Here is a 27,567-nt window from a genome sequence, read left to right on the forward strand (position 1 = left end):
TTCCGAAATATGTGGTAGCATTTTCAAGTTCCAGGCGCCTTTCCCAAGTTTTAGATACCCACCCTAATTTTCTGGCACCCCTAACTACATTTCAAGTACCCATTTCTAACTTCGGAAGAACTTCCTCTTCTTTAATATTTCTCTAATACTAATTTTCAGGTACCATTCAACAATCGTATTCAGCCACCTAGTACCCATTATCAACGAAACGGTTCCCGGTACCGATGTCGATTGTCCAACAATGGTCACCGGTACGTGCGGATGACGTACAGACGATTGCAAGTCGAAGGTGCAACGGAATGATGCACCAGCTCGTAGGAGAAGGTGGAGCCAACGGTAGCGCAGGCGTGAAAGTCTTCGGTTTCACTTGTTCTTCGAGGAGATCGGCGTACACCTGACCGGTAGTAGGAGAGAAGAACAGTGAACCACAGTTCGAGCTTAGACAGATATCCAGAAGCGAAATCGTGGTCGCGCCGCGCGTTGTGCGCTTCTTACCCCCGGAAACGGGTACCAGCTCGCTGTATACGAAAAACGGTCACGCTTTTCGAAACTTTCCCGCGCAATTGTGTTTATCTCGTGGGTGAAAAACGGAATGTCAATGTCGAATTGCGCAGGATAACAATCGGACCAACAATGTCGTGACATAGTGCTGGACAATCAATTGTTGCAGGTATGAAAAAATTGTTTCAATGGTCCACAATCTTTTTCAACAATGATTTGGACATCTAAAATCAATTTGGAACAATTCCAAATTGTTTGGAAATCTTTTGCCGACTTCAATCTTCTTCTAGATCTTCTGTAATGTATTTTTCTCAGAATGATCGTGAACAAATTGAAAAACCGCGGCGACCGGATTAAGAGGAGATGTGTGAGCATAACATTGATTTGTTTAGTAGCTTATCGAAGACCGTTTCCTGCGAACTTCCTGCTCGCCGAAGGGGAACAATCGCGATAGCTATCGGGGAATTCTGATAAAGCCGATCGAACCGCATTGATACAGTTGAACAAAAGGGAACCGGAAGACGGTCGGCGATGAGAATGCCAGCGGAATCCTCGATATATTGGGACTCTGTGGGTTCCCAGCGCTCGACATCCGGCGGCAGCTCCGGAGATGCTTGCAGCTCCGGAAGTGCTAGCAGGCACTACGTTGACCCGTGGGATTTGGAGAACTATGCGTACCTAAGACGCCATAGTGTCGCTGGCATAACGCAACAACAGGCGCCGCGACGTCATCGACGCCCTGGCTATCATCTTTCACAGGAGGCTCGTGCTCAGTCTGAATATTGGTGAGTGCCATTTTCCGATGAGTTAGGTCACGCGCATGCTGCGATCGACGAGTAGACTTCGGATCTTTATGCAAAATGAAATGTTCGCGTTGATTGCAGGCCTCGGGAGCCAAATAAAAATTGTATTCTTCTTTTAATTATTCTGTTAAGCTGGAACTAATAAGTACATTGATGTCCATAAATATTTTTAACCCTTTGCACTCGGTAATTAAACATTTCTTCCGATCTAGAATATTTCCATTTTCAATGATTTTTTAAATTTGGTGGATACGAAATTGATATAATACCTCATACAATACTTAAATGTTTAATAATTGATCAGATAGCAACATATCTAATAATGTAAACAGTGAGTGTGTCTTTATGAACAATTTTTTCTTACAATCAATCATTCAATATTTCTGTTTTTTTCCAAAATTACGACAACATATTTAATTTACAGACGCGATTCAAATAAATCTTGAAAAAGATCCAAACTGGGATCAAAACGTTGATTTCGTTTGACAATTAGCAAAGTTGCTTTATAATTCGTAATAAACGATCGAACCGTTGCGCCGAAAACATTTAAAAATTTATTATCAGCAAACACGATCGATAGAAGAAACATATTTAATGTAAACAGTATTTTGAATAATGGTACAGCAATTTTTAGTGACGCCTCAGAGTCGCTACTCAAGTGCTAAGGGTTAACACGTCCACTGCTTTAAATTGTACACGCTCGTTCTCGTCATAAATGCATAAAACCCGCAGTCTGTTTGTGAGTTAGGTCACGTACCATTCAGGAGGATGAGTTAGGTCTGCGTCGTAGGTCAATCAAAGTTGGGCTCAGGTGAGGCCCCATTGAGTTAGGTCAAGCTACTGTTCCTTATTAGAATCTTTAAGAAATCCTCTTCTATATTTTAACATTGGTCGTCTTTCCCCGTCCTCGTTTACTATAATTTCGCATGATCGCGTTTCTAGGTGTCCCACATTTGGACACATCCTCCTATCCCGGTACCTCCAAGCATCTCTCCATTTCCAAGCCAGATTTATGTGCGACGGTTAATGCATTTTCTGCTAGATGTTGCTGCAATCAGCGCCGAGCATCGCCATTTATCAACGTTCGCGTTCGATTTCTGCGGAGCGTGACAGAAGGCTGTGCGCGACATTCTAAGCGTTCCATTTTTTTCTTTCTTGCTTTCCCTATACCGCGGGGTTGTTCGGAAAATCGCTTAAGCGACTCGTGTGCCACGGTTTACGCGATTTCGCCTTTCACCGGTTTGATCCGAGTCGTCGTTAGGGGGTTCAGTGCACCGTGCGTCGGGTCGTTGATGGATGCCCATTACGATCGAAGGAAGTGTCCCTTTCCGGCAATTAAATTCCCGGACGATTGTGTCCCGTTCGAGCGACTTCGTTGTGCAACGTGTTACGACCATTGCCGTTCAAGGACTCGCGGGAATTTAGGGGTGGAAGTTGCATTCATTCAGTAATTTCATAGGAATACATATTCATAGAATGATTGTGGCAATCCATATGAGCGATAGTTACAACAGAATGATTAATAACTAGACTGCGGATCTTGATGCATTTATAGCAAAAGTGAGAAGATGAAATTGAAGATATCAATACATATGGTCTCTCCTCTATTAGAATCATTAAGGGAAGAAATAACATTCGATTTACAATAGTTTCTATTTCTTGCAATCGACACAGACAATTTGAAACACCTGCCAAACTATTACTTGACGAAAATTTAATTTCTGAGGGAACTTCTTTAATGTCGTCATTGGACAATGTACATGCTTGTAGAAATAATAAACTGTGCCTTGTCGGACCAGCATATTGCTTCACTTTCGAGTCATCAACAAGATGAATCTGATTGCGCAAACTGATTAATTTGGGGTGCAGAAGAAATGCGTTAAATCCGTTGTCTAATCATGAATCACGATCTTACTCCAGTCGTCTCTGAAAATCTTTTTGCTCGCCGCAGAGGGGCACGGTGCACGTTAATGGGAGGTGCATATTAATAATAATCGCTATAGCGCGCTAAGCGCATCGCTCAAGAACAGCATGCCCTACTTCGCGCCCACAGATACGATCTTTCGCGGGCAGACTGCAAGCCATGAAAAACCATATTGGGTTAAACAGACTGTGAACGTTGTCGGGAAAAGAAAAATTGCACCTCGGCCGGTAAACAATGCCGAGTTTCTTTGTGCAACCGCGACGAGATCGATTATCAGCTGTTTCGCGGTGATCTAAGTTTAGAAATTTAGGGGCTCGACTCCGTTCCGCCGTTTGATTCGAAATGTTTCGTCTCGTTGACCGATTTTTTTCTCGCTAATTCGATTCGCGATCTACGCTCAACTTTTTTCCCGACGTTTTAGAATTGTTTTCGGTTTCTTTTTTTTCTGGTTGTGTCTGTTTTATATAGTTGGCTCTCTTTCCGTTCCTTGCGCAATTTCACCGTCCCAGATCGCGAGCGATTCAGTTATTCAATTATTCATGGAAATTGCCTTAACATTACCTTAATGTTTTGCAACACAGGAGGAAATGCCGGTTAACAAATTATGAGCCGCTCGGTGAAACTCGCGTGCAGCCTTTCTGAGAAGTAGTATTATAAAGCTTTGTTAATCTCTTGTTTAATTGTTGCCAATTCGCTGTTGTTAATAATGGACATTGCTATTTAGATGGTTGATTTTGTCGAAGACTTTTTCCGACTAACATTTTTAATCTTAACAGTGTAGTTCGTACAGTTTTCATTTAATGATAAATATTGTTGTTATTTAATGATTATTTAGTGGATTTTCGGGTTTGCAAGTGATTAACAGAGAGTCCAAGGGCAGCCCACAGGTGTTTTCACGTTAAATAACAATTTCACGTTGAACAATCGATGGGAAAGAACTGGAATAAGGGGAAACATTGTAGGTATTCATCCTCGGTGAGAGAACCGGGCTACGACGCACCAGCTTTCGTGGAAGAATTGTATTGTGGACCACCTAGGCCAGCGAACAATAGTTGCTACTATCATCAACCGATCTACGAGGACGAGGTACCGGATTACGTCGCACCGTTTCCGGTCTACGCGCCTCTCTCTGGTAAGATTAATTACTTTCCTCTTCGTTATGCATCGCATCGAGACTTCTAAACTCGACTATGAGAACCCTAATTGTCCCCTGACATCTAACAAAGATGAACGATTAGCGGAGATGATCCATAGAAATTAATCATCCCTACACGCTGTCACAGAAAACTCAAAACTTGTAGAAATTTCATTTAGAAAATTGCAAATTACAATTTTTGGCATTCTTCATTTCGTGCGATTCTATTTTGGAATTTAGAAGTAATCTATACAAAGCAACATTGATAGTGAAAGTTTCCAAAGACCGAAGAAATATGAATCAACATTTGCGCGCAACTATAATAATTGTTTCGAACCGATACGTGATCAGAAGACCGTAATATGGATTTTCTATTACGCTTTCACCTAGTCAATATTCAGTTCGCCGCGTTTTCCTGGCGAGCGATGACTTCTGCAGGAAGAACTTCCTTCTATCGCTGATCTTCGCATAACTTCAGACATTCTCTACATATTTTCGCAGTAGACTAATGTATTCCTCGCGCGCGGAGCTCTTTGTTAATTTGCCGGAACGATTAAGCCATGTGGAATGCAATTAGCTGTGTGCAGAAATGCAAGACAATAGAAATAACTATTCCAACACATCGTACACCCCCGAAGAATTTTTATAATGAACTTCCATCGCGCGCCCAAAATTTAAAAGGAATGATGGGTCGAGCCAAATGAATTTAGAAAACGGTAGAAACTTGTGTACTGTTGAAGCAAGAGAAATTTTGATCGCCCAAGGGCTAGAAATTTCCGAGAAGAGATTTTCGCAGCCATGTTGAACAGGTGACAAAACACATCGGTAGCATAATGAGCTGACGTAACGTCGGTCTCTCTTGGAACCAAGACGTCGACGACCCGTCTAAACCGGTTCGTTGGAGTCTTCGTGACCAAAAGCCACAATGTGCCGGCCGAGCGCGTTTTCTCTTCATTGCCTGGCCCGCGTTAATTGATATTCTCGCATGCGGCGACACGATTACGCGCGCGCACGCCACCCTCGTGCTTCGCATGGGAAAAGCCCGTGAAATCGTTATGCAATTCCGATGCAGTTGCATCGATGCGATGCTTACGCGTGCTCCTCAACTCAATCACGAGCTGTCCACTTCCTTTTCTACGGACCGGAAGTAGCGTTTAAAACGACTAAGCTTCTAAAGATGCTTCTCTGAGGAGTTATTTACCAAATCTATCTCTTTGGGTATATATTATTGGAAAAATGGCCAAAGATTCGGACAGACACATTCTCGTCACGTCTATAAAATAATGTGAAATCGTTATTTCTACGACTCCGTAAATCTAGCGTTAATGTCGACAATGTTTCTCTTTGTTCTCCGTTTCTAGAAACAGAACATTCACCGACAACGCTTGAGAAACAATCAGCAGATTCAATAAATGTTTCTCCGCCGACGTCACCCGTCGCAAAAACATCAGAAATAATCGCACGGTGACGGGAGAAGAACGAATCGATTTCGCGGGAAATCGGCGTCGCGAGTTCTGCCGCAATAGTTGGCGATTTGTCACACGCTCTCCGATAGACCGCCCGCGATTTCTACCACGGCCTAGAAAGTCGTATTTCCCGCGAGTTTTCACGTCGATATCGCGCAGACTCTCAGCCGGCGCGCCAGATTTGACGTTCGACGCGCGTGATTATTATTACCATCGGTTGGAAAGTCGTCTTCGCTTTCACCTGGACGCGTCAAATCGCGCGTAAACGAGCCCAAACAGTCGTACATAGAATACCGACAATCTGCATTGCAAACGATCGTACATCATTTTCTCTCGGAATTTCACTATCCTATACCAGTTCTCTGGATAACGAATGAGGTGGAATGCTTTACAGCCTTTGTAGATCAAAGATAAATAAGAATTGTATTAAATTCTATCGGCTTTTACGTTATCAGGCGAACAGAAGGACTGTGGCGCCTGTTCGCGTGCTATACAGCAGCAATTTTCTCGTCCTCGTTTCAAATCGTAAACGCGGGCCCGTTCAAGGTTTACGACAGGAGAGACCGAAGGCGTCGGTGGGCGTCGAATCTATCGACCGATTAAAGTCAAGCCTATTAGCGAAGACCTCTGCTGCGCTTCTATTATATTAATCAGGGGATTACTCATGCGAGCACTGCAGCACGAGGTTCCGATAAACACCGGAGAAAGTAGTCGAGCCGTCTGACCATCGACCATCCGCTACTACTTTCTCGAGAACTATCGCCCTTCGATCGTTTATGCATACGTTCATACTTTTTAGAGACCCCTGAGACACATTGTTCCACAGATGAACTCATCGAAAGAACGTTTTTGAACATTTTCGTACGATGGAAATCCATTTAAAAATATTTTTCGAGATTTTTATGAGAGAAATTGATTTCTATAGATCTGCATTTTTGCGCATTGAATTTAATCATGTTTGTATGGTTGATATGGCTATTTCAGAAATAAGGCATGGCGGTGAATTTATGGAGGACCACAGACGGTTCAGACACAGGTGCAAATCTACATCGATGAGAGACCTTCACAGGTAAAGATGAACGTCGATATAAAATTGCTTATGCAACTCTTATTAATTATTGAATAATTAATAAATACGAGATGTTTTGTTGGGCAGGCCTGAGATCGTCGACCTTCACGTGCCCTCTGCGAGCCCCGTAGAATTAGGTAATTATGAAATAGGATTTAAAATAATAGAATTGCTGCGAATTATAAAACTGTAATTTCCATTAAGGGGATATGATGAATTGTTTGCAGACACTGCACGTCATCCAGAGCCAGAATACCGATCGATGATGCAAATAGTACCACCCCCGCACATCGACTTGAACACATATGGCCACCTGAAGATAGATTACACGAACAGTTGGAACTCGCTGAACCGCAAGATTCGTAAATGAAGCTTCCAAAATATGCTCGGAGCCTCGAGAGGCTCAAAAATTTATGATTTTTCCATAGAAAAATCTTTGATCAATGTAATATATATATATATACATATTTTATTTAAGAATGCCGAAATCGAACCAAAACATGTTGCTAGTTTGACGAGTGAACAAAAGTGAATTACTTGTATCTGTACGAAAATTAATTACTCGTATCTGTACAAACGTGAATTACTTAATAATTATACATTTTATATGGACCAAAAGTGGATTTGTTCACCACCTACTGTTTTAGTTATTACTCCATTTGAAATATGCTGACTGCATCATCGTTGTCGTTGCAAAACAGTTTTCTTTTTTTGTTTACGTTGTTTACGGTGGTTGTGTCTTCTTCAGCGTTTATAGGGGCGCTGCTGATCTTCTCTATGGTCAATTCCGGCCATCTTGAAACGTGCATGTCGATCAATATTACAATTAGATTGCAAATTTTTGGTAAATGTTTTGAGAACGATGTTTCGATTTTTATAAATGAAAATTTCTAGATCAAATGTTTGTTCTGGCTTCGTTCAAATGAAGATCTCCCGTTAAAATATTGAAATGACTTTTTCATGAACGAGAAAATGGTACCTGAAAAAATTCATATCGTTCTCCTCGGCTGGGTTTCTCGGTTTTGCTTTCTTCTTGACTCCGCTCTGCAATACAAAAACATTGTTATATTATATTGACAAAATATTATACGTAACAATTATTATTTCTACAATTTTTACCGATGCAGCATTCAGCTTGCTGTTCTGAAACATTCTGTACTTCCGCAACTCGTCCGAGTGTTTTTGTTTCAGTATAGCAATATCTTCGTTGTGCTTTGCTGTCTGAACTATCAGCTCTGTTTTCAACAGTGCGACTTCATTCTCCAATTTGGACACTAAAATTAATTTAACAATTAGTGGATACATTATAATGAATTATAATTAAGAAAAATTAGATCACCTTGTCCATTGTCGCCATTAACGCCGACGGAAAGCAGACGTAAATGGTCACACTCTTCTTTAAGATGCTCGATCGTTTTCTGTAGACTCTCTTTTTCCTGTTTCGATTCCTCGATCATCGATGTATATCGTTTCCCGAGAAGACTGTACGTTTCCGATAGCTTTTCGAAATTCTCCTTCATTCTGCTCGAATGCAATTTTTCCGTCGCCCATATCTCTTCTTGGACGTTGCAATACGCTTTCAGAACAATGTATGCCTGTAAATTTCCATTCAAATGCGATAACTATAACCTGAAAATATTGAAAAACGCGCAAATCAATTTTTAAGAGTCGCACATCTCGGATTCTTGCAAATTCGTCGACTAAAGTCTGCAGTTCTTGACTCAGCGGCTCCGTGTCGTTCATTTTGAAATTCTCAGCCTTGGACCAGTGATGTTATTGAGCCTAACTTTTCAGCCTGAGTAACGTAAGCTTCTCGATAAAATGGGGTACCTTGAGCGCCCCGCAGCATTTTAAGAAATTGATATGATTTGATTATGAAAAACGAATGTATGATAAGTGTACTTCTGTATATTTTGTAACTCGTAGGACACGTCCTGGAGTCTTTTTGTCCGGAACAGATTGTTTCGGTACATTCCTGCCTCACGGATTTGCTACCTCATCATCCTAATATAGACAAGTTACTGTTTTCTCGCGCATGCGCGAGAAAAGTTGGGCCGAATGACAGCACTGCCTTGGACACGAACCATAAAACTTAAAGAAAGTACCAATAGTTGATAAAATTTTATAATGTTCATCTATCACGTGTTTAGCAGCTCAGACATTTTTCCTGTATTTTGAAAACACAAAATAGGCTAAATATTATTATTTTAAATATTATCTTGATCTTGCATCATGCACCAAGGTAGTGTAGAAGATGCTTTGTCGGTAAGGTGGAAAATGACACTAACACGATAAAAAATTTTTTTCGGGCCGCCAAGAATCCCTTCGGGAAACATGTTTTTAATGCAAAATGAATGAATGATTTTCGGCAGTTTGCCCCACAAAGGTGTCATTTTACAGGGAACATTGCAAAATGTTGATGTTTATCAGTGAATTTAGAAAATCACATTTAGCTTGTATACAAGAAGCATAACATTTGTCAGGCCTGATAAGAAGACCAATTTTTTATTGCGAAATGTGTAGATCAATTACGAATGAAATAAATAAAAGAATTTTTGAAAATTGAATTTCGAGCAAATTGGAGCAGTATCGAGAAGTTGTCTATTGCGAGACACAACGATTGTGAGAAGGTTTTGTTTTCGATCTCGCATTCGTGCATTCGCGCGCCGAAAATGACATGCAGCTCGGCGAAACTGAAAATACGCGATGCAATCTAAATTCACGAGCACCGTGAACAACGAGGACACCGTCGACGAGTTGATGGAAGAGTCTGTCTTCGAGCAGATATGCGACACAATATTCGTTCTGATCCCCGAAGGTGTGTACGTCAAACCTAAAAATACTTTCCTCGAACGTGAGACGCAATTATTTAAAAAAAAAATCTATTTCTATCTCTCGAATAAACATTTTTTCCCCCCCAAAAAAAGAAAAATTTGATTTTCTAATTCAACAACTAATGCAACAATTACTGCAAAAATGTGTTACGAACATTGTAATGTTGGATCAGTACCACGGCTGAAGCAGCTGTTTCTAAGCTGGTGCCAACTAGCCACCGAAGATAGAGCACAGTTGGAGGCTAAAGTGGCGAACTGGTGTTGTCCTAACAGAAGACAATTATACAAACCCTTGCAGGAAGCTCTGATTCGCTGGGAGACCGTCCAGGATACTCAAGGTTACCCTACTCTTAAAGTTATAATTTATCATGGGCCTCATCATTTTTTCTGGGCCCCAAAACTTTTTGTAAACCCCTCCACAACGTTTCTATAAGTTTCTACAATTTTTCGTAGACCTCGTTTAAACTGATTCCATAGGGCCCTCATTCAATTTCTCATTCAAACTGATTCCATAGGGCCCAAAGTGTATTCAGAAGTGTCACAATGTCTCTATTAGCACTAGGCATTTTTTATGGGTTCCAAAGGTGTTCCCCATCGATCCGAAATGACCGACTGTTATAAGACCCATTAATGTCCCATAAATCACCGCTTGAACAGGCGCTCCCGGTTGCGAGCCAGGCATGGTTTCGTTTTCGTGCGACCCACAACTGGAGGAGGAGCTCGTCAGTGTCATTTACAGCCTGGAGCAACTGTTCTCGAAGGGCCGGAGGCATCGAGAGACCGACGCTGACTACGAGGTCACTCGATCTACTGGTGTTATGAGGGAGGTGTCCTTGAACCTGAACTGCGAGAACAACCTGCGAGTGGTCCTCACGCCGAAGGACAAAATACCTCACTCGGTACACAGCTGCGGATACATCGCAGAGTTCAAGAGATACGACGACGATTTCAGCGGATACTTGACCAATTAGTCCAACGACGAACGGCAGAATGGCTCGGCGCCTAACTGTACCTATTTTTGACAAGTAGACTGTAACATCTAGCGAAAATCTAGATTGTCGCAGGAACAGTTGTTTTGTCTTTTAGAGACTATCATTAAAGTTGGTTTATCATTAAAGTTGGTTAATCATTAAGGAATCTCGTTTTTGCGGAATAATTAACAAATTATGGAATTTATTAGTCCCAAAATTTTTCCGAGCGATGCAAACTGCATCATAGGTCCCGAAACGTTTTCAAGGAGACTGAGTGTTGCTCCCTCCACGTAAGCTACGTTGAATCACGAGATCACGAGACCCATGTCATCATCAAAAACGATTTATTCATTGAAAGCACAGAACACATTCGACTGGCGCGCTCCGATCCACAGGGCAGCGAGCAATGAATGACAGCGAGTCGTCCGTTTATGGTCACTGAACGCCTCCACGTGGTTTAGCGACATAAAATATTTTTATTAATCATCAGTTATAATGGGCCAAGGTGTACGAGCATACACGTTCAAACTTATACACAATCGATCGTTTACGAACGAACCGAAGAGGTGTAAACGAGAGGAAAGAAAAAACGAGGGTAGAGGGTAATTGAAAAGTGAAAGGGGAACAAAAGAGGAGTAAAGGAACGAAGACAGGAAAAACGACTTGCAAAGTATCGGTAAATAAAGTGAACGAGGAGGGGTCCGGGGGATCACGGTGTCGACCAGGACGCAGATTTAGGCCCCTGGCACCCTAACGAGATAAACGGGGGGTATAGTTACAGGTATACATTGTACAATACACATTTACGAACCGCACACTAGTCTGCAGGACATTTCACATCCTGCTGGACCCCTTTCATTCTTCACTTTCAGCTAGTTTTTGTGCAGCCCGACTCGATACATAATCAATTCTGGCAACCGAGAGACCGTTAATGGTCCACGAGGGATTTTTCGCACCATGGGACATCCTTTCTTCCCATGGTGAAACGCGACTGAACACACTTCGACACGCAGGATCCTCGGCTATCCTTGTTCTCAACTGATTTAGGCTACTGGAGACGAAAGTCGCAAGGGTCTCGCTGGGATAGAAAGGATCCTGACCGTATCCTTGAAAGTCCTAGACCACGACGAGTCCCGTTTCAACGGGGGCAATTCTCCTCGAGACGAGGATCGTCCAAGGATCAACGAATTCAGTTTGAATCACAGGAGTTTCGCTAGGTCCAATCACTTGTTGGACCAGACTATTGCTACTAGCCTTGGACGATATCAGGTTTCTGTTTTCTTCTTTTTTTGGGAACAGGAGTCCTTGGAGACGGAAGACAGACACCTGGAGGCATACTCGGATGCCTTGGATTCGTTGAAATTGGGAACCTGGCTCCGGGGTTTGCTCTGGGTCACTTAAACTGATCGGGTTTGGGCATAGATCGACCTGTACCCTCTTTTATTCTAGACGCATTTATACCCTAAATCACTCAAACTTGCGTCTATTTTGTTCTCGATCCTAAGACCCGCCTTCTGTTGCATTTAAGATGGAATCGAGAACTAGCCTGGTAGCACCAGAACTTTCAACGAAACATCAATCCCACAATAATTTACTAAACCAGTCTCATCGGAATCGGTGACCCCCATAAAACCCCGGAGCGCGTCAGGGCTCGTAGTCATCTCGAAACCTAGTAATCGCTTTTCTTCACAGAAGAAATTTCAGGCAGCCAGATTAAAATCGTGAATTTTCTAGCAAAAGTTACAGTTTAAAATTCTTCCAGTCTGCTAGGACACCTGCACCCACCGGAAAAAAAACGCAAAAGTAAAACGATCATCACGCAGCGTATCATTCGTCGTGCTTCTCTTTTACGAGTTTGCGTTTGCGCGTGTATCTGTGTGTGTGTGTGTTAAAGAGAGAAATAGTGTCCGTGTAGTTGTCTCGCACAGTACGCCGCTTCGAAACGCATTGAAACCATCGACGCGCTAGAACGCGCGTCAACTATTATAATATAGAAACCGATTTTCTCGTTGGAATCTTTGTTACTCCTCCGAGGGGAGGAGCTTAGCCGCGTGGGAATGATTCGTCCGGACGATGCGGGCTGTTTTTCTTGGATCGAAGAAGAGAGACAAAAGCATCTTTCTCTCCTTTCTGTATTTCTCGCCTTGCTTTTTCTCTCGTTCAATGTGCTAAAAACTTCGCGAAGCTTCTTACGTTGGCGCAGCATAGTCTCGCGTCGGGACCGCCCACGCTCGCGGGCTTATGCTGCGCCTGTCGATAGCCTACTTAACTAGTCGCTACTAATCTGCATTACCGTTCAAATATCGATCGGATATCATATAGACTGGTGCCGCTAAATAAATATTCACCACGGCCACACCCATCGCGACAAACACGCGCTGTGGTCCGGTCAACCGAGGTACCGCCCCTCGGAGAGCCGCGTTCCGACCAATCGCAGCGCGTGGGCGTGACCGGCTCGGCGTCGTCACGCCTAGATTCCTGTCCGCTACGGTGAGGAAGGCGGGGCGTGGACGGGGCAAGGGCAGAGCGAGGGGCGGGGGCTAAGAAGTCTAAAGTAAAACTAAAGAGTTAACGAGAGTATGAGTAAGAAACACATTTTCCCCATACTAAATACAGGCTAAAAATATATGCACGCCGTCGTATAGAGTACCATAGACGAGTCCCAGGAGCCTGACTATACCGCGCACCATAACGCTTCGTCGTTGCTTTTGGCCCCCGAGTCAATAGAACTATGCTCCCCGAGTGATGGGAGTCTTATGGTCGGTGGGCGTGGCACAGCGAGCTTGGAGTCGACCACCGGAGAGTCGGCACTGTCGACGAGATCCCATCGAGTCCCGAAACTTGACGCGAACGTGTAATGAATTGCAACTAAAGATTCGTAGGACTATTCCGATAAACCCCGGCGGTCTTTCTTTCGTAGTTCTGCCTTGAATCGTATCCTCCTGTGCGAGAAACGTCGCTGAGGATACGGAGGGTGTGTCACCGGAGCTCGCTAGGCCACGCCCACGCGGCGGCTAGACCATGCCTCGCGCGTCTATGAACATGATACATCGTCGCACGACGAGCAAGAACGCGACAGGGGTTAAACAGATTAGCTCCGCGTTCTTGACTGCTTTTCTTCATTTTTTTTTAACCTTTTCTTTGCTTTGCTTGTGTGTGCATGTTTTACGTCTGTCCGGCTTTTCTCGTGTGTTATCTTCTTTTTTTTTCGTTTTGTTTAGATTGGTTTTCTTTTTCTCTGCTTTAGGTAGAAGGTACTCGAGTACACCTTGGCCTGAGATCGAATGACTAGTAGCATTTCCGGTTGTTGTTCGCGCCGCTATGGTGGATGCGCATACGGTCCTGCCTGCCCTTCGTGCCGAACACTTCGCGCAGCTTATTACTCCTGTCCAGGCGATTTCGTTTCAGCGCTTGCGTAGTCCTCTTCTCCAGAACCTGCAACGTTCAGGACAGGATTCAGACGGAGTACTAGCAGGTTACTCGACTAACTACGCCCCCCTCTAATGGCTCATTATCGAAACAACTTGTTAGTAATTGTAATTGTAATTGAAAAACTCCAATATTGTGCCTTCGATGCGGCCTGATATGCAAAAACGCTGCCACGAGCGTTACAGAAATATATATATATAACGTACGAGATTTTTAACAATGTACTTAACTAGTGTTAAGAAAGTTGGACCAAGCAAAATCCTATTTTCATTGGTAATAGCGTTTGCAGATCGAAAATAGATAAATGTCGTACGAAATTCTGTCGAGTTTGATAACCCAGTATTGTTTGATAATTTCTAGCAATCAGTTGGGTGTTGGGGCTGGGCGATAGGTACCTTCTGCGACGATCGGAACATAAGTACTATCCTTGGGGTGCTGTGTCTACGGACCGTCCGATCGTCTTGGTTTCTTGTCGGGCTACGTTCTAGCGAGGCTGCCGGTGGCGCGCCGGAAACGTGAGAAGGAAAAACATCGTTATCGACGTCCCGCTCTTCCGGCGCGTCCGGGGTGGTTAGTGGAGAATCGAGTTCAACCGGAGAAGCTGTGGCTCGGTAGACGGACATGCTAGGATGCTCGATCAGCAGGTCCTCCAGCGGTGATATCTCCACGGTAACTGGCGTTGTCCGTGTGAAACAAGGGGGTGGCGTTACATACCACGACTCCTCCAGTGCTGTCGCGCCCTCAACTGCGGGTTCAAACAGATCTGACTCAACAGTCGTTTCTGGACACCCTTCTGCCATATGAAAATCGCAAACATGTTAACACGTCGCCTAGAACAGCCAGTCCTACAGTAATCCCAACATGCTAAATTTCAACCCTCCCTCCCCTCCCCAATCTCAACCGGGAAGCAAGATACAGTAAGTCCTCGACTTCGTAACTTACTATTTGAAAAGTTATTAATACGATCCGCTTTGTACATAGTATATGTATGTACTCGTTTCAAAGGAAAATTCAAACAAACCGACTACGTTCGTGGAACATTTATCACTCATAAATAAATTTATCACTCGTAAATAGCTGAACGCCTACGCCGTACACAAGCAAACACCTATCTTCGCTTCTGTTCTATGTACACCGACAAAGCTGCCGTTCTGGTAATCAAAAAATTTCCTGATTTGCTTCTAAGAATCCGCGCAAGTCGAGGACTTACTGTACAGAGTAAATCCGGAATACATATCGAGTTCCGGTCAGTTTCTCCCCCACTCGGCGAGGATGAAAAATTTTGAAAAAATTCTGCTATGTAGCCAGTATCGAGGTACACGTCTCGGAATTTTTTCAGATTTGTTGGTAGGGCTGTTCGGTTGTAAAAAGATGTGTTAGTCGCGGTGGATTGTTATCTTGGTGAAACACGAGATGGTTGGAGGGAGTCTTGTTGCAATGTTTGGCGACGCGCAGTCCAAACACGTGTCCCGTTCGACTTGGCTAGAAATGGGTTCGGATGTCAGGGACGGTGTGAGAGGTTCGGGTTTTTCGATCCTTTTGAAAAGGGCCCCCCGTTGAAAAGGTCAGACGTACCTGCACGGTCAATGAGGATCCAGTCATCGCCCTCGACCTCCACTTGGCTGAGCCTCGCCATTACTCTAAGGGACTCCGGGGTTTCGTTATTGGACCCATCCCGGGAATCTTGCGCGGCGGAGATATTGCCTCCGAGTAAGTAATTTGCCAAACTGCTCAGCATCCTGAAGTTCCTTTTTACTCTGCAGTGCCTGCAACGACAACGCACCCCCATCGGTCAAACAAAATGCTCCACCGTGAAACGTAATATTCAATGGACCGGCGTCAAAGGATTCATACACGAACGTGTCTCTGTCTGTCTGTATGTGTTTATGGGGTTGGGTCTATTCAAACGCAAATGCCCGTTCCTGAAAGAGTATCCATCAGCCATGAATTAATCTGGAAGATCGAGTGCACGTGCTCGATCCGAAAAATGCTCCAAAAATCCCGGATATGGGAGGTCGCATCACGGCTGTTTGTAGATATTACGGTATGAAAACGATTTTTTTATTCAGTGGCAGGTTTAACGGTAAGCGAACTAAGCACTCGCAGCACTCCTTTCTTTACGTTTCTTCTTTGTTAATAAGTTTGTGAGAGTTCTCTTGCAAGAGTTCTATTTCTAACTTGAGTTTGAGGGCCCCAACATTTTTACCGCTCGGGGCTTCCATTTGACTTGAGCCGCCACTGTTTTTATGAAGAAAAGAAATGAAAAAAGATCGATCTGTGCGTCGGCCGATTCACTATCGCCGCGCAATTAGCACTGTCCACGCGGAGCAGTGCGTTCGAAATACGCGTCGCAGTAAGACCGCGCGATCGGGTCCATGGTCACCATGTTATAATTATTTCAAGTCTGTTACACATCGGATAGCACGCGCCACGGGGGATTACGCTGAATCCTGCGAGAATACCGCGACGCAGAAACCGTCGAGCGAGGATCGGTGACGATCGTCTCTCTCGAGCATTTCGCGATTGTTGCGCAATGCCAACCGAGCGGGACGGTCTACGCCAATGACACACCTGTGTGCGTGCCACTCTTAATCTTATTTCTTACGGCTGATAACATCATTGCCGATTCTTTCATCTGTAATTCGATTATTGAGTAATATGTCAATTTATTCTTGGACATCGATCGCTCTCTCGACTTCCTCGTTTCACTTGTTCGCGGAAAGTGGACGGAGTGTTATTGATAAACATCACTGATAAGACAGAACAGTAGGCGAATGTCCATGCAAACGCTGCGTAAACATTTTATTTCGCAGAAAGGTCCGCTCTGTCTACCGATAAATATCGGTGATAAAACATTTTTTTAAGTCTGAGATTACTCCAAAAATTGTCTGCGGGATTTACGTCGATTTTTATCGCACACGCCTTATATCATTTATATCGAGAAACGTACAAGTAATATCGCGGAGAAAAATGTAATTCTTGAAAGTCCACCGGCAGAGTACACATCTAACGCGGTTACAGATGCTCGCGGGGCTTTTCCACCACTTTTCTTTTCACGCGGCGATCAATTGGCTATGTCGCGAGCGTGTTGCCGCGCCGTTTAATTACACCAAGTATCCCTGAACGTAATCGCGTAAATGGACAACGGGTCGGTTTTTGCAGTTCGTAGTAAACGCTGATCCTTGAAGCCTCGGAACGCCATTTTTCCTCCCTTTCGTCATCGACTGTTATACATACCTCTCGAAGGAATCTCAAGTGAATTTTCTTTGGATCGCTGTTATCAAAATTCTGGCAATTGTTCGATATAAAAACGAAAGAAGTCTCAAAAGAAATCTCTTTTCTAAGAACACTCGATTATACTTCACAGAATTTTCGGATCGTTTATTTCGACCAAGTTAATTATATCCGGACTGATTGATGAGAAGATATATACGACGCGGAAATGTCACGGAGAAAATTGTCGATCTATCGGATGGACTATTTAGAGGAGCACCGTTATAATACACAGCTGTCGCTATTGTAAAATAGCTGTCTATTGTTAATTATTGTATTCGAGCTGGTATTGTTCTGTACATATCGCGTTTCCCCCGACCGTTCGAATACAAATGACTCTCTAGCGCTATCTCTGTTTCTTTTCGCGCGGATATCAAGCGAGCGCTCGCTTCCTCGTGAATCGTAATCGAATTAATCACGCTAGCTTTATCGTTGCGTCAGAAAACTCTCTGATTTCATCGCTGGAACTGCGGCTCGCCTTTCGGATATATATTCATATATATGTATATGCATACGTATAAATATACATACACACGTATTACCAGCACACGAAGAATCGTGTACCAACGCCCGCCTGCCGCGATTCGAATCATCTTTTTATAGTCATTTCGAAACCGCCCAACCTGCGCAACTATAGCCTGCTATATCTCCAAAACGGTTCAACATACACGAAAAAAAGAGTTTATGGCTGCATCCTACCGCAAAGGTAGTTACAGGTTGAACGAACTATTTCTTCTGTTCTGCTCAAGAAAAAATTACGAAAAAATTCCTGAACGTTCTACCTAACAGCACACGCCGACAGTGAATTATTTCCGAATTGTTGGGTGCGAGATCGATTTTGGAGAAAATCCGGAAGCATGAAATTGCCGATCTTTTGGAGATTTCCGAGAACTTTTTTTAGCGATCGATACGCAACCGAAAATTCTGAAATAATCCAATGTCGCGCGTGCCGTTAGGGAGAACGTTCGTGAATTTTTTCGTAATTTTGGTGAGTGCAATCTATGCGATCCTGGGCTGGGCAGAGCGATGCGGAGGCACCGAAACGAGACTGGAGCTCGTCCCGAGCGGAATTGCATTCGAATCTAAATTTGCGTGTATGTCTGGTCTGCGTCAGACGGCGGACAGCGGCATAGGAAATTGTTTTACAATCGGGCAGGAACCGCAAATTGATGCGGGCTTGACACACGTACGGTTGGCCAGACGTCGGAGTTAAGTAGGCGGACGTGAACGGCCGCGGAAAACAGAAAGAGAGAGACCGAAAGAGGGAGAGAAAGAGAGAGAGAGAGAGACCGTGTTCACCACGTGCGTCTATCAGTCCGGTGATATCTATACTCGCGCGGAACATATTAACTTCGTTACATGTTTCCGCGACGCAGTAGCGGTCGCGTTAATAGCTTAACCGCCGGTCTGTTAGTGCGGAGACCGAATGGTAGTGTCAGATACTGCATGCTCTCACTATCTTATACCTGCTCCCTGTGAACTCGAAGTGATTTTAATTCGAAGATCAAGACGTCTCTTTCGACCCAGATCATTTTTATTCTATGTAATCGTTTTCAAAGAAAAACGTTTGAAAGTGATATATACGCGTGTGCTTAATCTATCTCGATCCAATCTAGGTTTAAGTTCGATGATCATCAGACCCTGGCCTGATTCGGAATTGCACTTAATCTATCTCTAATCTGTGTTCACTCTATGCGTGATTCTCTTGTTCTCCAATATCTTGTCCTTAATTTATTCTCATCCAGCCAAGAATTACATCTATTATATGTATGCCTAATCTAAATTCAATAAATTCCCGATCTATGTCTGAAACAGACAACCCTGACCTGCGGTGGAGTTGCACTAGATTTGCTTTTAATCTATCCTCCAGTTTCAAGTTACACACACACACACACACACACACATACCGAACATTTTTTTCGAGAAACAATCAAATCTGTCTACTCGGCTCATCGTAGCTACGATGAAACCACTCGCGGTCTCGAAATAGTCATCGCTTCCCCATAAATCAGAGCTCGGATACCGGGACAATGAACTAATCAGCATCTTCATTAATTCGTTCGGGGGTCTCGTTTTTTATTGCTGCCCTTGCAGTCGAACGTTCGGAGCACACAAATTATCGCGGGGAGAGGAGCAGGCAAGTTAATTGGCGCGATACATTGCGCAAATAAATCACCGATCACCGTGAGACGGCGTGAAGAAACGTATCGATTAATTCACCGGCTGCGGAATAATAATAATAATAATCGTAATAATCAGCGCGGAGCGAACGAGCTTCTGGCAGATTGCATTCTCCAACACCGATCACGCGTTTCCATAACCAGCGCACGATTGCTTGTAGATTCCGAAATTCTAAATTGAAAATCTAGCTTGTAAAAAATCAAGAAACTCCAAAACATCGAGAAAATGCAGATTTCACATGGAAGTTCTAGAGTGACCATATTTATATTTTTACCGTACCGATATATTGTTACGATTATTGTCCATGAATTTGTTCTTATCTTCGCCGTATCAAAACGTATGGAAGTAGAAAGGTCTTGGGATTTGCGAGGCATTATAGTCGACGCGATCCTCGTCGGTAATGCTTCGCACCGTTTCTTTCGCTTTTTTCCGTGAAGCTTTTCCTCGTCGCAATTACAGTAACCGTGAGTCGCAGACTCGGCTGCCGCGCAAAATGCAATGAGTCATGAGTCAGCGAGTCGCTGATTCGAGAAGCGATTGCGTGGCGTGCTTCGATTTGTAAAGGGAAACGATTGGGAACCATTGTTACACTTGGCCGTGCACTTTGGAGCACCGGCGACACACAGATGACTGACTTCTTCTTGTCAGTTTCGGCCTAATCTTCGGGAAACGCTAACAGAAGAATGCTGCTGTCCATTCCCTTTGTTAGCTTACTCCGGAACTCAATTCGTCGTTAATGGACTGCGGATCATTATGCATTGAAATATATATTCTAGCAAATAAATTCAACTTATTCACCGTACTGAATTTTGTATAAAAAATTTGTTACCTTAAGAGTTTGTTTTTTTAGCAAAAAACCAAATACCACTAGCGTGCATTTATTTTATGGTTCTAATTTTAAACAACTTCTGCCGGATAAAGTGAATGCTATCTCGAAACGCGAATTTTTCAGTTCCACAACAAAAAGACGACAGTTCTTCGATACAGATTGTTTAATATTCCTCGTAGATAAGGCGTGACTTTTGTTTCAGAGCGGCGTTATTACACGAAGAAAAGATTGAATCACGTTGTTAATCTTAGTGTATTCAGATGCGTGACTCGAGGCTCTGCTTATCGTGAAAATGACTTTTTCTAGCATCAAGATACCGGAGAGAGCTCGTTGTTTGATTTTTGTTCAGTTTCGCGGCGATACGAATATTTTTCATTACTCCGCGAAGACAAAGTCTGACTGTAGATTACTTTTAGAAGAAGAAGGCGATGGAATGACTGGAGAGTCCGCGGTGGGGGAATACCAGATCCTCCGCATACTAAAGAGAACTGCTACGCCGTCATTTTCTACGACCTAAATTTTTGTACAAGGCGAGGGTTTTTCTATCCGTCTATTCGAGCCTGACAGGGGCCATACTAAATGTCACACGTCGGAGAAACTCGATAAGTGAACGCTTCAGGGACAAATTATAAAAATATACTTTACACGTGCGATTACATACAGTGTGGGTGTACAAAGTATTTAGTAGATAATTTTACAATTTTTTTTGCAAATCATTTTTCCAGATCAGATTGAAAATATTTTTGAAATTTTTGAAATTCGCACAGTTCTACATTCTTGCCAAAGAAATCGAACAGTACATCGTTCACCCGCAGTACAAAAATTGAGTGATCGAACAGCTAAGTAAAATTTGTTCGTTCCCCAAAACTCATTGAATTCAATGGAACGCCTCGCGGAATTTAGAACGGAATGCGATAGAACGAAACGAACGACGAGAACAATCGCTGCGAAGAAAGGCAGCACGTGTACCTGCCGCGGAAGAACTTAAAATAAAATGCCACATATGTAGCGGTACCCTTGAAGATGAAATTAAATTACCGATCGCATGTTTCGACGCAGATTTCCCGTCGCGTCGGTGAGAACAAAGAAGAAGAAGAAGAAGTCCGACGAAGTTCAGGTTCTGGATGCCTGAAAGGAAGTTCTGCGGCTCCCCTAATCATCGATTCACATCTAACGGTATCCGAAGAAACGAATGATAGCTCTCGGGAGTCAAGCTGGCGGAGCTAACTCGACAGAGGGATTGCTGGCGGCGGACATTCTCTTTCCGCCGCATAGAGCCTCTTTATACGGAATACAAAGAAGAAGGGACTCCCATAACCTTTTCCATCGAGCATCGACGAGCCACGACGGACACGGACTAACTCGGGGATTCAGGAGACACGATCTACGTATTCTAGATTTTTCCGAGCACGTTTGGAAAAAGTCCCAGCAGATTAAAATGTTCTAGCTTATCAAAATGACAAGACTGTATTTATTTCGATAAAGATCAACTTTATAATTTCAATAATTGTGAAGTGAAGAATATAAAATTGGTCGTTCAAGTATTCGAACACTATTGCCACTCTGTTTTCCGTTCAAATAAATATTGGCTGTATCAAAGAGGGTCCTACCAGCTCTCAATATTTTTTCAATCGATCCTGGAGTGCACTAAAATCGAAGTACAGTGTCGCCGATCCGGTTCAGTCTGCGAACGCTATACGCCGAGTCGGTTTCCCCGGAAATCTAGCCGCAGGATACTGCTGCATCAATGGAAGCAATTGTGTGTTGTGGGGTCCGTTGCGGTACGCGCGTGCCAAAAGAAACATTCCCGTTTTTATCTCTGGCGAATTATGTAACGTCGCCGACGACGATAGTTTACATAACAGCCGACGAGAGAGCTCGTTGGCATCAGACTCGCGTCAAAACGACGGTCGGTACACGAACGATGCTCGCGCTGCACCGTACTCTCGCGAAATCGGCGGGCAAAACCGATTGACAACGGGGTCAATGTGTCCGTGGGACGCCGAACGAAGCGAAAAGAGAAAAAGAAAGAAAGACACTCACTACCGCTCCCCCCACCTCCGCCACCCGGAGGGTGGAGAGGGGGAACTCCGGAACGGTGGAATCGCCTGGAAACCAGTTTGCCGGACGGAGAAGACGAGACCGTGATGAAATTGTGTGTACAGGTTTGCGAGGGTTTCTAATAATACGACCGCTGATCGATGAAGGCCAAAATAGAAGACCCGCGGGCCGATACGCGCCGCAACTTTCGAACCCGTCGATTGATTCGTCCAGCCACGGATTACGACCCTCTTATTACACGGAAAATACAGACGAAACGAATGAACCGCGTTTTAGGGGTGCTGCAGGTCTCGTGGAGAATTTTTTGGGTTCAATATAGGTTTTACACTCCAAATTCACCCTTTTGAAGTAAGACTCAATGCTCAATACGCTTCTAGTCAGAAAATGGCTACAATATATGTACATCTTTATGCAACATAAAAAATTTCCATATCAGTTGCAAGAAACAGAGGTCACCTAGAAATGTTTTTCTTCTTCTAATTACACTGATGTCCTTAAATCTTTTGAATATGCCCACTGCTTTACATTGCACGTACCTATTTGTGTCATAAACGCATAAAATCCGCAGTCTAGTAATTACTTTGGAATAAGTATTTGATTGGAGTGCAGAACCTCTGCAACATTCACAAGTAGCCGTCAAGACGAAGCCAATAAGCGTCACTGTCTACCTAGACTCTAGACAATTGAACTTCCCCGGAGCCGAGCTTTATGGTACCTAGCTTTACAACACGTAAATCATCATCACGACGAGACAATTCTCACAGTGCAAATTACGTTTTCTAGTAACACCGTTTCAGATAAATTAGTATTTAACAAAGATCTCGTGGGAGATAATGCGAAACAAGGAACTGACGCTCTCCGCGAATTGCATCAGCCGAGTGACGACCGTAACCTTGTGTCGCCTAACACGGATACTGTCGAAAAATCAACTTGTGCAGAGGTTGATGAATGAATATTTAACGAGAACGATGCTGGAGTAATTATAATACAAGGAGTAGCTGCTTCGAGTGTTGCGTCAGCCAGACGCAGCAACTTTAGTACCCTAACTTGACGTCACTTGAAATGACAAGACCTAATTTAGACAAACGCGGTGTCGCGTCGCTTCCGAACACTTAATTGTGTGCTACTGAAATTTGCATTCTCATTAGTTGTTGTCGAAAATTATCATTATACTTGCAGCCATATTTTTAAATTATAATAGAGCCCCAGAGACACGCATTCATCAGCAAGAAGCCAACAGCACCTACTCCCTAAACACGACAGAATCCAATATACCAAGCTTAACACAGCACCTATGTAGTCTAACTCGGGACAGTCTACCCACCACTGTCTAACGTCTAACCCATAACCGTCAGACAATTCGTCGGCGAATTTCCTCGCGCCGTATATCATACTTCGCGCACTGCAATCCTCATCCGTCAACTATAAATACCTAGAACCACCCTGCAACAACCGGACACGTTCATATCTACACGAGAAAACGGGCTCGTATGAGATGGTATTGCTTCCACATACTAGTATTGTTACGTACTAGACTGCGAATCTTTATAAAATTTTCAAAAAAGGCTAGAATATTGAAAATGTTGAGAAATTCAACGAGCACGGGAACTTCCAAGTTGCCTGAAAAATCGCAACATCATAGAACAATAAAACTTCTTCGAAATGGTCAAAAATTCGCTTTCGTTTTCCCTTGAGAAAACGAAACGACGCCTAGCCGTCCAGGAGGTAAATCCCTGTCGGAATTTGTCCAACACACTCACACAAACACACTCGGGGGACCCTGAAAATTTCCAGGTACCTAGCCACCCCTACCCTTAACGAAAAATTCCTAACCATTCGAAACCGCCGATGACTCACCGAAGAATATCCATCGATTGCTAGCCTCGCATTATCCAACATTGGGACTTCGAAACCGAGAAGTCTAAGCACGATCAATTCCCGATCCAGATCTAGTGATCCAGCTCGACTGATACAGACCGATCCGGTGTTCACGAATAAACAGTGTTCCCGAAGCGGAACAAAGAGGATAGCGCGGAGAGAACGGGATAGGAGAGGAAAGAGAGAGTTTTCTCTCTAGTCTTCCCTCGGTAAACACGAAGAAGCCGACGAATGGCGAGAGAGAGACCAGTAGAGAGATCGGGGAGAAAGAAAAACGGGTGGCGCGTGTGTGTGTGTATATATATATTCGGCGTGAGAGGCGGTGGTGTGGCGGGTCCAAGGGGGGTGTTAACACACGTTCCCCGGTCTGAAACGGCGGGTAAGAAAACGGGTGTATATCGGGGCCGAGAATAGCCAGCGTTGGCTCACGCACCCCGTTCGTGAATCGGCGACATTGCACAATTGACGTTTTCCGGCGAGGAACACGTCTGAACCAGGCTTGTGTCTACCCTGCGGTTCGAAGGGGGCGTCCCCCCACCACTGACTGAGTTTCCTTGAACTAGAGGAGAGTCTCTCTACTAGAAGCGCGCGCGCGCGCGCGCGCGACTACGAATCCAAATATACGTATGTACGACACCAGAGTGTGTGTGTCGCAATGTACGTGTGTCCAGATCGGTGACAACCACTGTGCCATTGCCCTTGCACTTCTAACAATCCGCGCGTCGATCAAGCGGTTACCAAGCGCTCCTGCATTGTTTCGATCGAATTCCCCACTACCACATCATCTTTTCCCTTTCTCTCTCTCTCTCTCTCTCTCTCTCTTTCATACACACTCTTTCCTTCGAAATCCTTTCCTGCTCGCACACATCTATACACATTCACACCCTCTCTCTCTCTCTCTCTCTCTCTCTCTCTCTCTATTTCCTTCAGTTCGATCCTGACCGCGGTACAAGGCCGTCAACACACCGCACACTATCTTCCAAAATACGTCACTTTCACGAACGCAACACGAATCTAAGTTAAAAAACTATTCTCTCTCTCGAAAATCAACACAACACGTCATTTGTTATTGTTATGAAACACATTCAGAGAAGGAGACACCGTGTTTTGTTTTCGTTTCCCGGAGGATTGTGTCACACGTAAATAAATACACGGACGCACACCATCGATCTCCCCCGTCGACGGACGAACCGAAAAACGGGTTTTTCCTCGGGGTCCCTCTTTTATATTATACTACAAAACAATACCGTAAGCAGCGTTGTCCACCCACCAAGAGCCGAACGCGGCGGAGCGTCGCTTTACCTCGTAGATCGGACCGAGACGTGTCCATCGCACTTCGCCAAGCATCCCTCACGAGCGAAAGAGCCGAACTCGAGCGACCTTGATCTCGAAATCGCACACTCTCGCTCTCTCTCTCTCTCTCTCTCTCTCTCTCTCTCTCTCTCTGTGTTCGATCCTCGGAGAAACGGACAAGGAGAAGAGCTAGGAGAGTGATTTTTTCTTAGCTAGAAAAAGGTGTTGCTTTTGATAGAACACCACTCGGAGATCCGTTCGCGTACACTCACGCATCGGGACGAACGCGTTCTCTGCCGTTACTCCACGATATATATCCCGGTGTCGTTTTCTTCTACTTTTGTTCTTTCGTTCGTACGTTCGCTCTCACTCACTCTCGCTCGCACAGAGACCATCCCCGACACTATCAACGCTGGGGCTCTCACTAACAGGTAGACGACGACGCAAAGGGAGCACAAGAGAGATGCTCTGTGGTATGACAACGTCGTCGCTATCGTTATCAGCGACGATCGATCGACAGCGTGTGTGTGTTTTGTATCGTATGCGTGTGTGTGTAGATGTGTAGGTTTTTGTATCTGTTTGCGGATGGAAGAGAAATGGAAGAGCCACTCGCCTGAACCGTGTTGCGTTTGAGGAGCCGTGGTAGCAACTGCCCGCAGTAATAGTCGTCAGCTGATTTCGACTGGCTGGCTGGCTGGGCAGTCAAGCCGTTGCCGAGGAGCGGAGAGAGGGGGCGTACCGTGTCGCAGGAGTGGGGAGGGCTTTCAAAGCGATACCAGGGACGTGCCACATCGATGTGACGCCCCTGCGTGTGATCGATCATTTGCTCGTATCTTGGGGATCCATCACGCGTCCAAACCAGAGGGAAAATCGATCGTCGATAAATCGCGATTGTTTATACGCGAGAGCACTGTTTATCTGTGTCGCGTACCATCTCCTCCCGCCACCCCCGCGGTATTTGTTTCCCCGAGACACATCGGTCGATCGACGTCGCTCGGCTATTTTCGGAGATGAGGGAACGATTTTGCCGTTGAAAATAATTTGCTTTAAGGGGAGTGGTAAGAAGCTCGTTCGCACAGACCAACGAAATCGCTGGAAAACGCAGGAACCGGAAAATCGATGCGCGACTGACTTGGGAACTGTCTGGCAGCCGCCGACGCTGTATAAAATATGTAGTCGATAATCCGAGCGCCGTTGTTTGCGTTGTCGAATGATGTGGACATAAAGTTTTCTCGGCGAGGGCGGACGATTGTCCGGATTGTTCGTTGGGTAAAGGGGAAGATAAGGGGAGGTTTTCCGATTTTTATTTTTACGGTCGACCTTCGGATGCTCGCTCGCGGATCCGGAATAGTTTCCGCTAACGTCATCCGCCGGCGTAACTCGAACGTTTCGTAAGGCGGGATGATCTTATTTTTATCGGATCTCTGTCCGGTGACGGCGAGGGCCCCGAGATTCGTTGATACAACGGTGAGAAGGAGTAATAACGGTGGGGGAACGCTCAGCTGGGCGGACAGCTGCTAGCCCGCTGTTTAACGCCGGGACACTTGGAAAACTTCCTTTTTACCAGCGCCCATTAAATTTCCGTTAGTCTGCGAAAAGCCACGGTGCACGATCGAGCCCAAGACAATGGGTCCCGCTTTCGAGATCGACCTCACCGGCTAATTATCACCGCCATTACGCTCTGCCGAGGCACAAAGAGATTTCGTTTGGCTCGCAGCGACACCGCCAGCAAGATGGCATCATACGTAGCACTGCCTCTCGAAATAAGAAACGGGGATAGAGTCACTGAACCTGCCAGTTAGGCTACTAGCTATTAGTGATGACGTGCAAAATCACTAACCGCGATTTATCACAGTGATCGCAGAATCACTATCACGGAGTTTTCAATCTATTTCGAGTGAATTCTCAATGACTTTATTC

At 44.5% G+C, this 27,567-nt stretch overlaps 4 protein-coding genes across 8 annotated transcripts; 2 read left to right on the forward strand and 2 right to left on the reverse strand.

Moving 5' to 3' along the window:
• Positions 1–244: 244 nt before the first annotated feature.
• On the forward strand, positions 245–7,499 carry LOC143218928 (uncharacterized). Its single transcript, XM_076444580.1, has 6 exons — positions 245–670; positions 894–1,286; positions 4,191–4,360; positions 6,814–6,898; positions 6,986–7,035; positions 7,126–7,499. Exons 2-6 carry the CDS (start codon positions 1,033–1,035, stop codon positions 7,266–7,268), a joined length of 702 nt encoding a protein of 233 aa, XP_076300695.1. The 5' UTR covers positions 245–670; positions 894–1,032; the 3' UTR covers positions 7,269–7,499.
• Positions 7,500–7,548: 49 nt separating this feature from the next.
• LOC143218929 (uncharacterized) lies at positions 7,549–10,452 on the reverse strand. The gene is made up of 5 exons (XM_076444581.1): positions 8,573–10,452; positions 8,238–8,493; positions 8,018–8,172; positions 7,878–7,942; positions 7,549–7,693 (listed from the first exon to the last, which is right to left on the reverse strand). The coding sequence occupies exons 1-5, from the start codon at positions 8,639–8,641 to the stop codon at positions 7,549–7,551; spliced, it is 690 nt and encodes a 229-aa protein (XP_076300696.1). The 5' UTR covers positions 8,642–10,452.
• LOC143218931 (uncharacterized) lies at positions 8,870–10,831 on the forward strand. Its single transcript, XM_076444584.1, has 3 exons — positions 8,870–9,716; positions 9,906–10,070; positions 10,390–10,831. The coding sequence occupies exons 1-3, from the start codon at positions 9,605–9,607 to the stop codon at positions 10,701–10,703; spliced, it is 591 nt and encodes a 196-aa protein (XP_076300699.1). The 5' UTR covers positions 8,870–9,604; the 3' UTR covers positions 10,704–10,831.
• Positions 10,832–13,810: 2,979 nt separating this feature from the next.
• Positions 13,811–26,418, reverse strand: Tp53inp (Tumor protein p53 inducible nuclear protein). 5 transcript variants are annotated; one of them, XM_076444577.1, is made up of 4 exons: positions 26,261–26,418; positions 15,708–15,898; positions 14,528–14,925; positions 13,811–14,138 (listed from the first exon to the last, which is right to left on the reverse strand). In XM_076444577.1, exons 2-4 carry the CDS (start codon positions 15,868–15,870, stop codon positions 13,992–13,994), a joined length of 708 nt encoding a protein of 235 aa, XP_076300692.1. In that variant the 5' UTR covers positions 15,871–15,898; positions 26,261–26,418; the 3' UTR covers positions 13,811–13,991. The 5 variants fall into 5 exon arrangements, with proteins under 5 accessions (XP_076300692.1, XP_076300688.1, XP_076300687.1 ...); XM_076444573.1 differs by lacking the exon at positions 26,261–26,418 and adding an exon at positions 25,625–25,905; XM_076444572.1 differs by lacking the exon at positions 26,261–26,418 and adding an exon at positions 25,602–25,905.
• Positions 26,419–27,567: the final 1,149 nt, after the last annotated feature.

This window comes from Lasioglossum baleicum, chromosome 20, assembly GCF_051020765.1.
Source record: "Lasioglossum baleicum chromosome 20, iyLasBale1, whole genome shotgun sequence".
Lineage (NCBI taxonomy): Eukaryota > Metazoa > Arthropoda > Insecta > Hymenoptera > Halictidae > Lasioglossum > Lasioglossum baleicum.

Excerpts from the sequence above, each read along its gene's own strand:
- Tp53inp (XM_076444572.1), bottom strand. The coding sequence starts at position 25,684 with ATGGACACGTCTCGGTCCGATCTACGAGGTAAAGCGACGCTCCGCCGC. Across the intron at positions 15,899-25,601 it reads GGTGGACAACGCTGCTTACG|GCACTGCAGAGTAAAAAGGA; the intron begins GTATTGTTTTGT and ends TTGTCGTTGCAG. Across the intron at positions 14,926-15,707 it reads GATCCTCATTGACCGTGCAG|AAGGGTGTCCAGAAACGACT; the intron begins GTACGTCTGACC and ends TTCATATGGCAG.
- LOC143218929 (XM_076444581.1), bottom strand. The coding sequence starts at position 8,641 with ATGAACGACACGGAGCCGCTGAGTCAAGAACTGCAGACTTTAGTCGAC. Across the intron at positions 8,173-8,237 it reads TAATGGCGACAATGGACAAG|TGTCCAAATTGGAGAATGAA; the intron begins GTGATCTAATTT and ends AATTAATTTTAG. Across the intron at positions 7,943-8,017 it reads GCAAGCTGAATGCTGCATCG|AGCGGAGTCAAGAAGAAAGC; the intron begins GTAAAAATTGTA and ends TTTGTATTGCAG.
- LOC143218931 (XM_076444584.1), top strand. The coding sequence starts at position 9,605 with ATGCAATCTAAATTCACGAGCACCGTGAACAACGAGGACACCGTCGAC. Across the intron at positions 9,717-9,905 it reads ATTCGTTCTGATCCCCGAAG|TACCACGGCTGAAGCAGCTG; the intron begins GTGTGTACGTCA and ends ATGTTGGATCAG. Across the intron at positions 10,071-10,389 it reads GACCGTCCAGGATACTCAAG|GCGCTCCCGGTTGCGAGCCA; the intron begins GTTACCCTACTC and ends CCGCTTGAACAG.
- LOC143218928 (XM_076444580.1), top strand. The coding sequence starts at position 1,033 with ATGAGAATGCCAGCGGAATCCTCGATATATTGGGACTCTGTGGGTTCC. Across the intron at positions 4,361-6,813 it reads GGTCTACGCGCCTCTCTCTG|AAATAAGGCATGGCGGTGAA; the intron begins GTAAGATTAATT and ends TGGCTATTTCAG. Across the intron at positions 7,036-7,125 it reads TGCGAGCCCCGTAGAATTAG|ACACTGCACGTCATCCAGAG; the intron begins GTAATTATGAAA and ends AATTGTTTGCAG.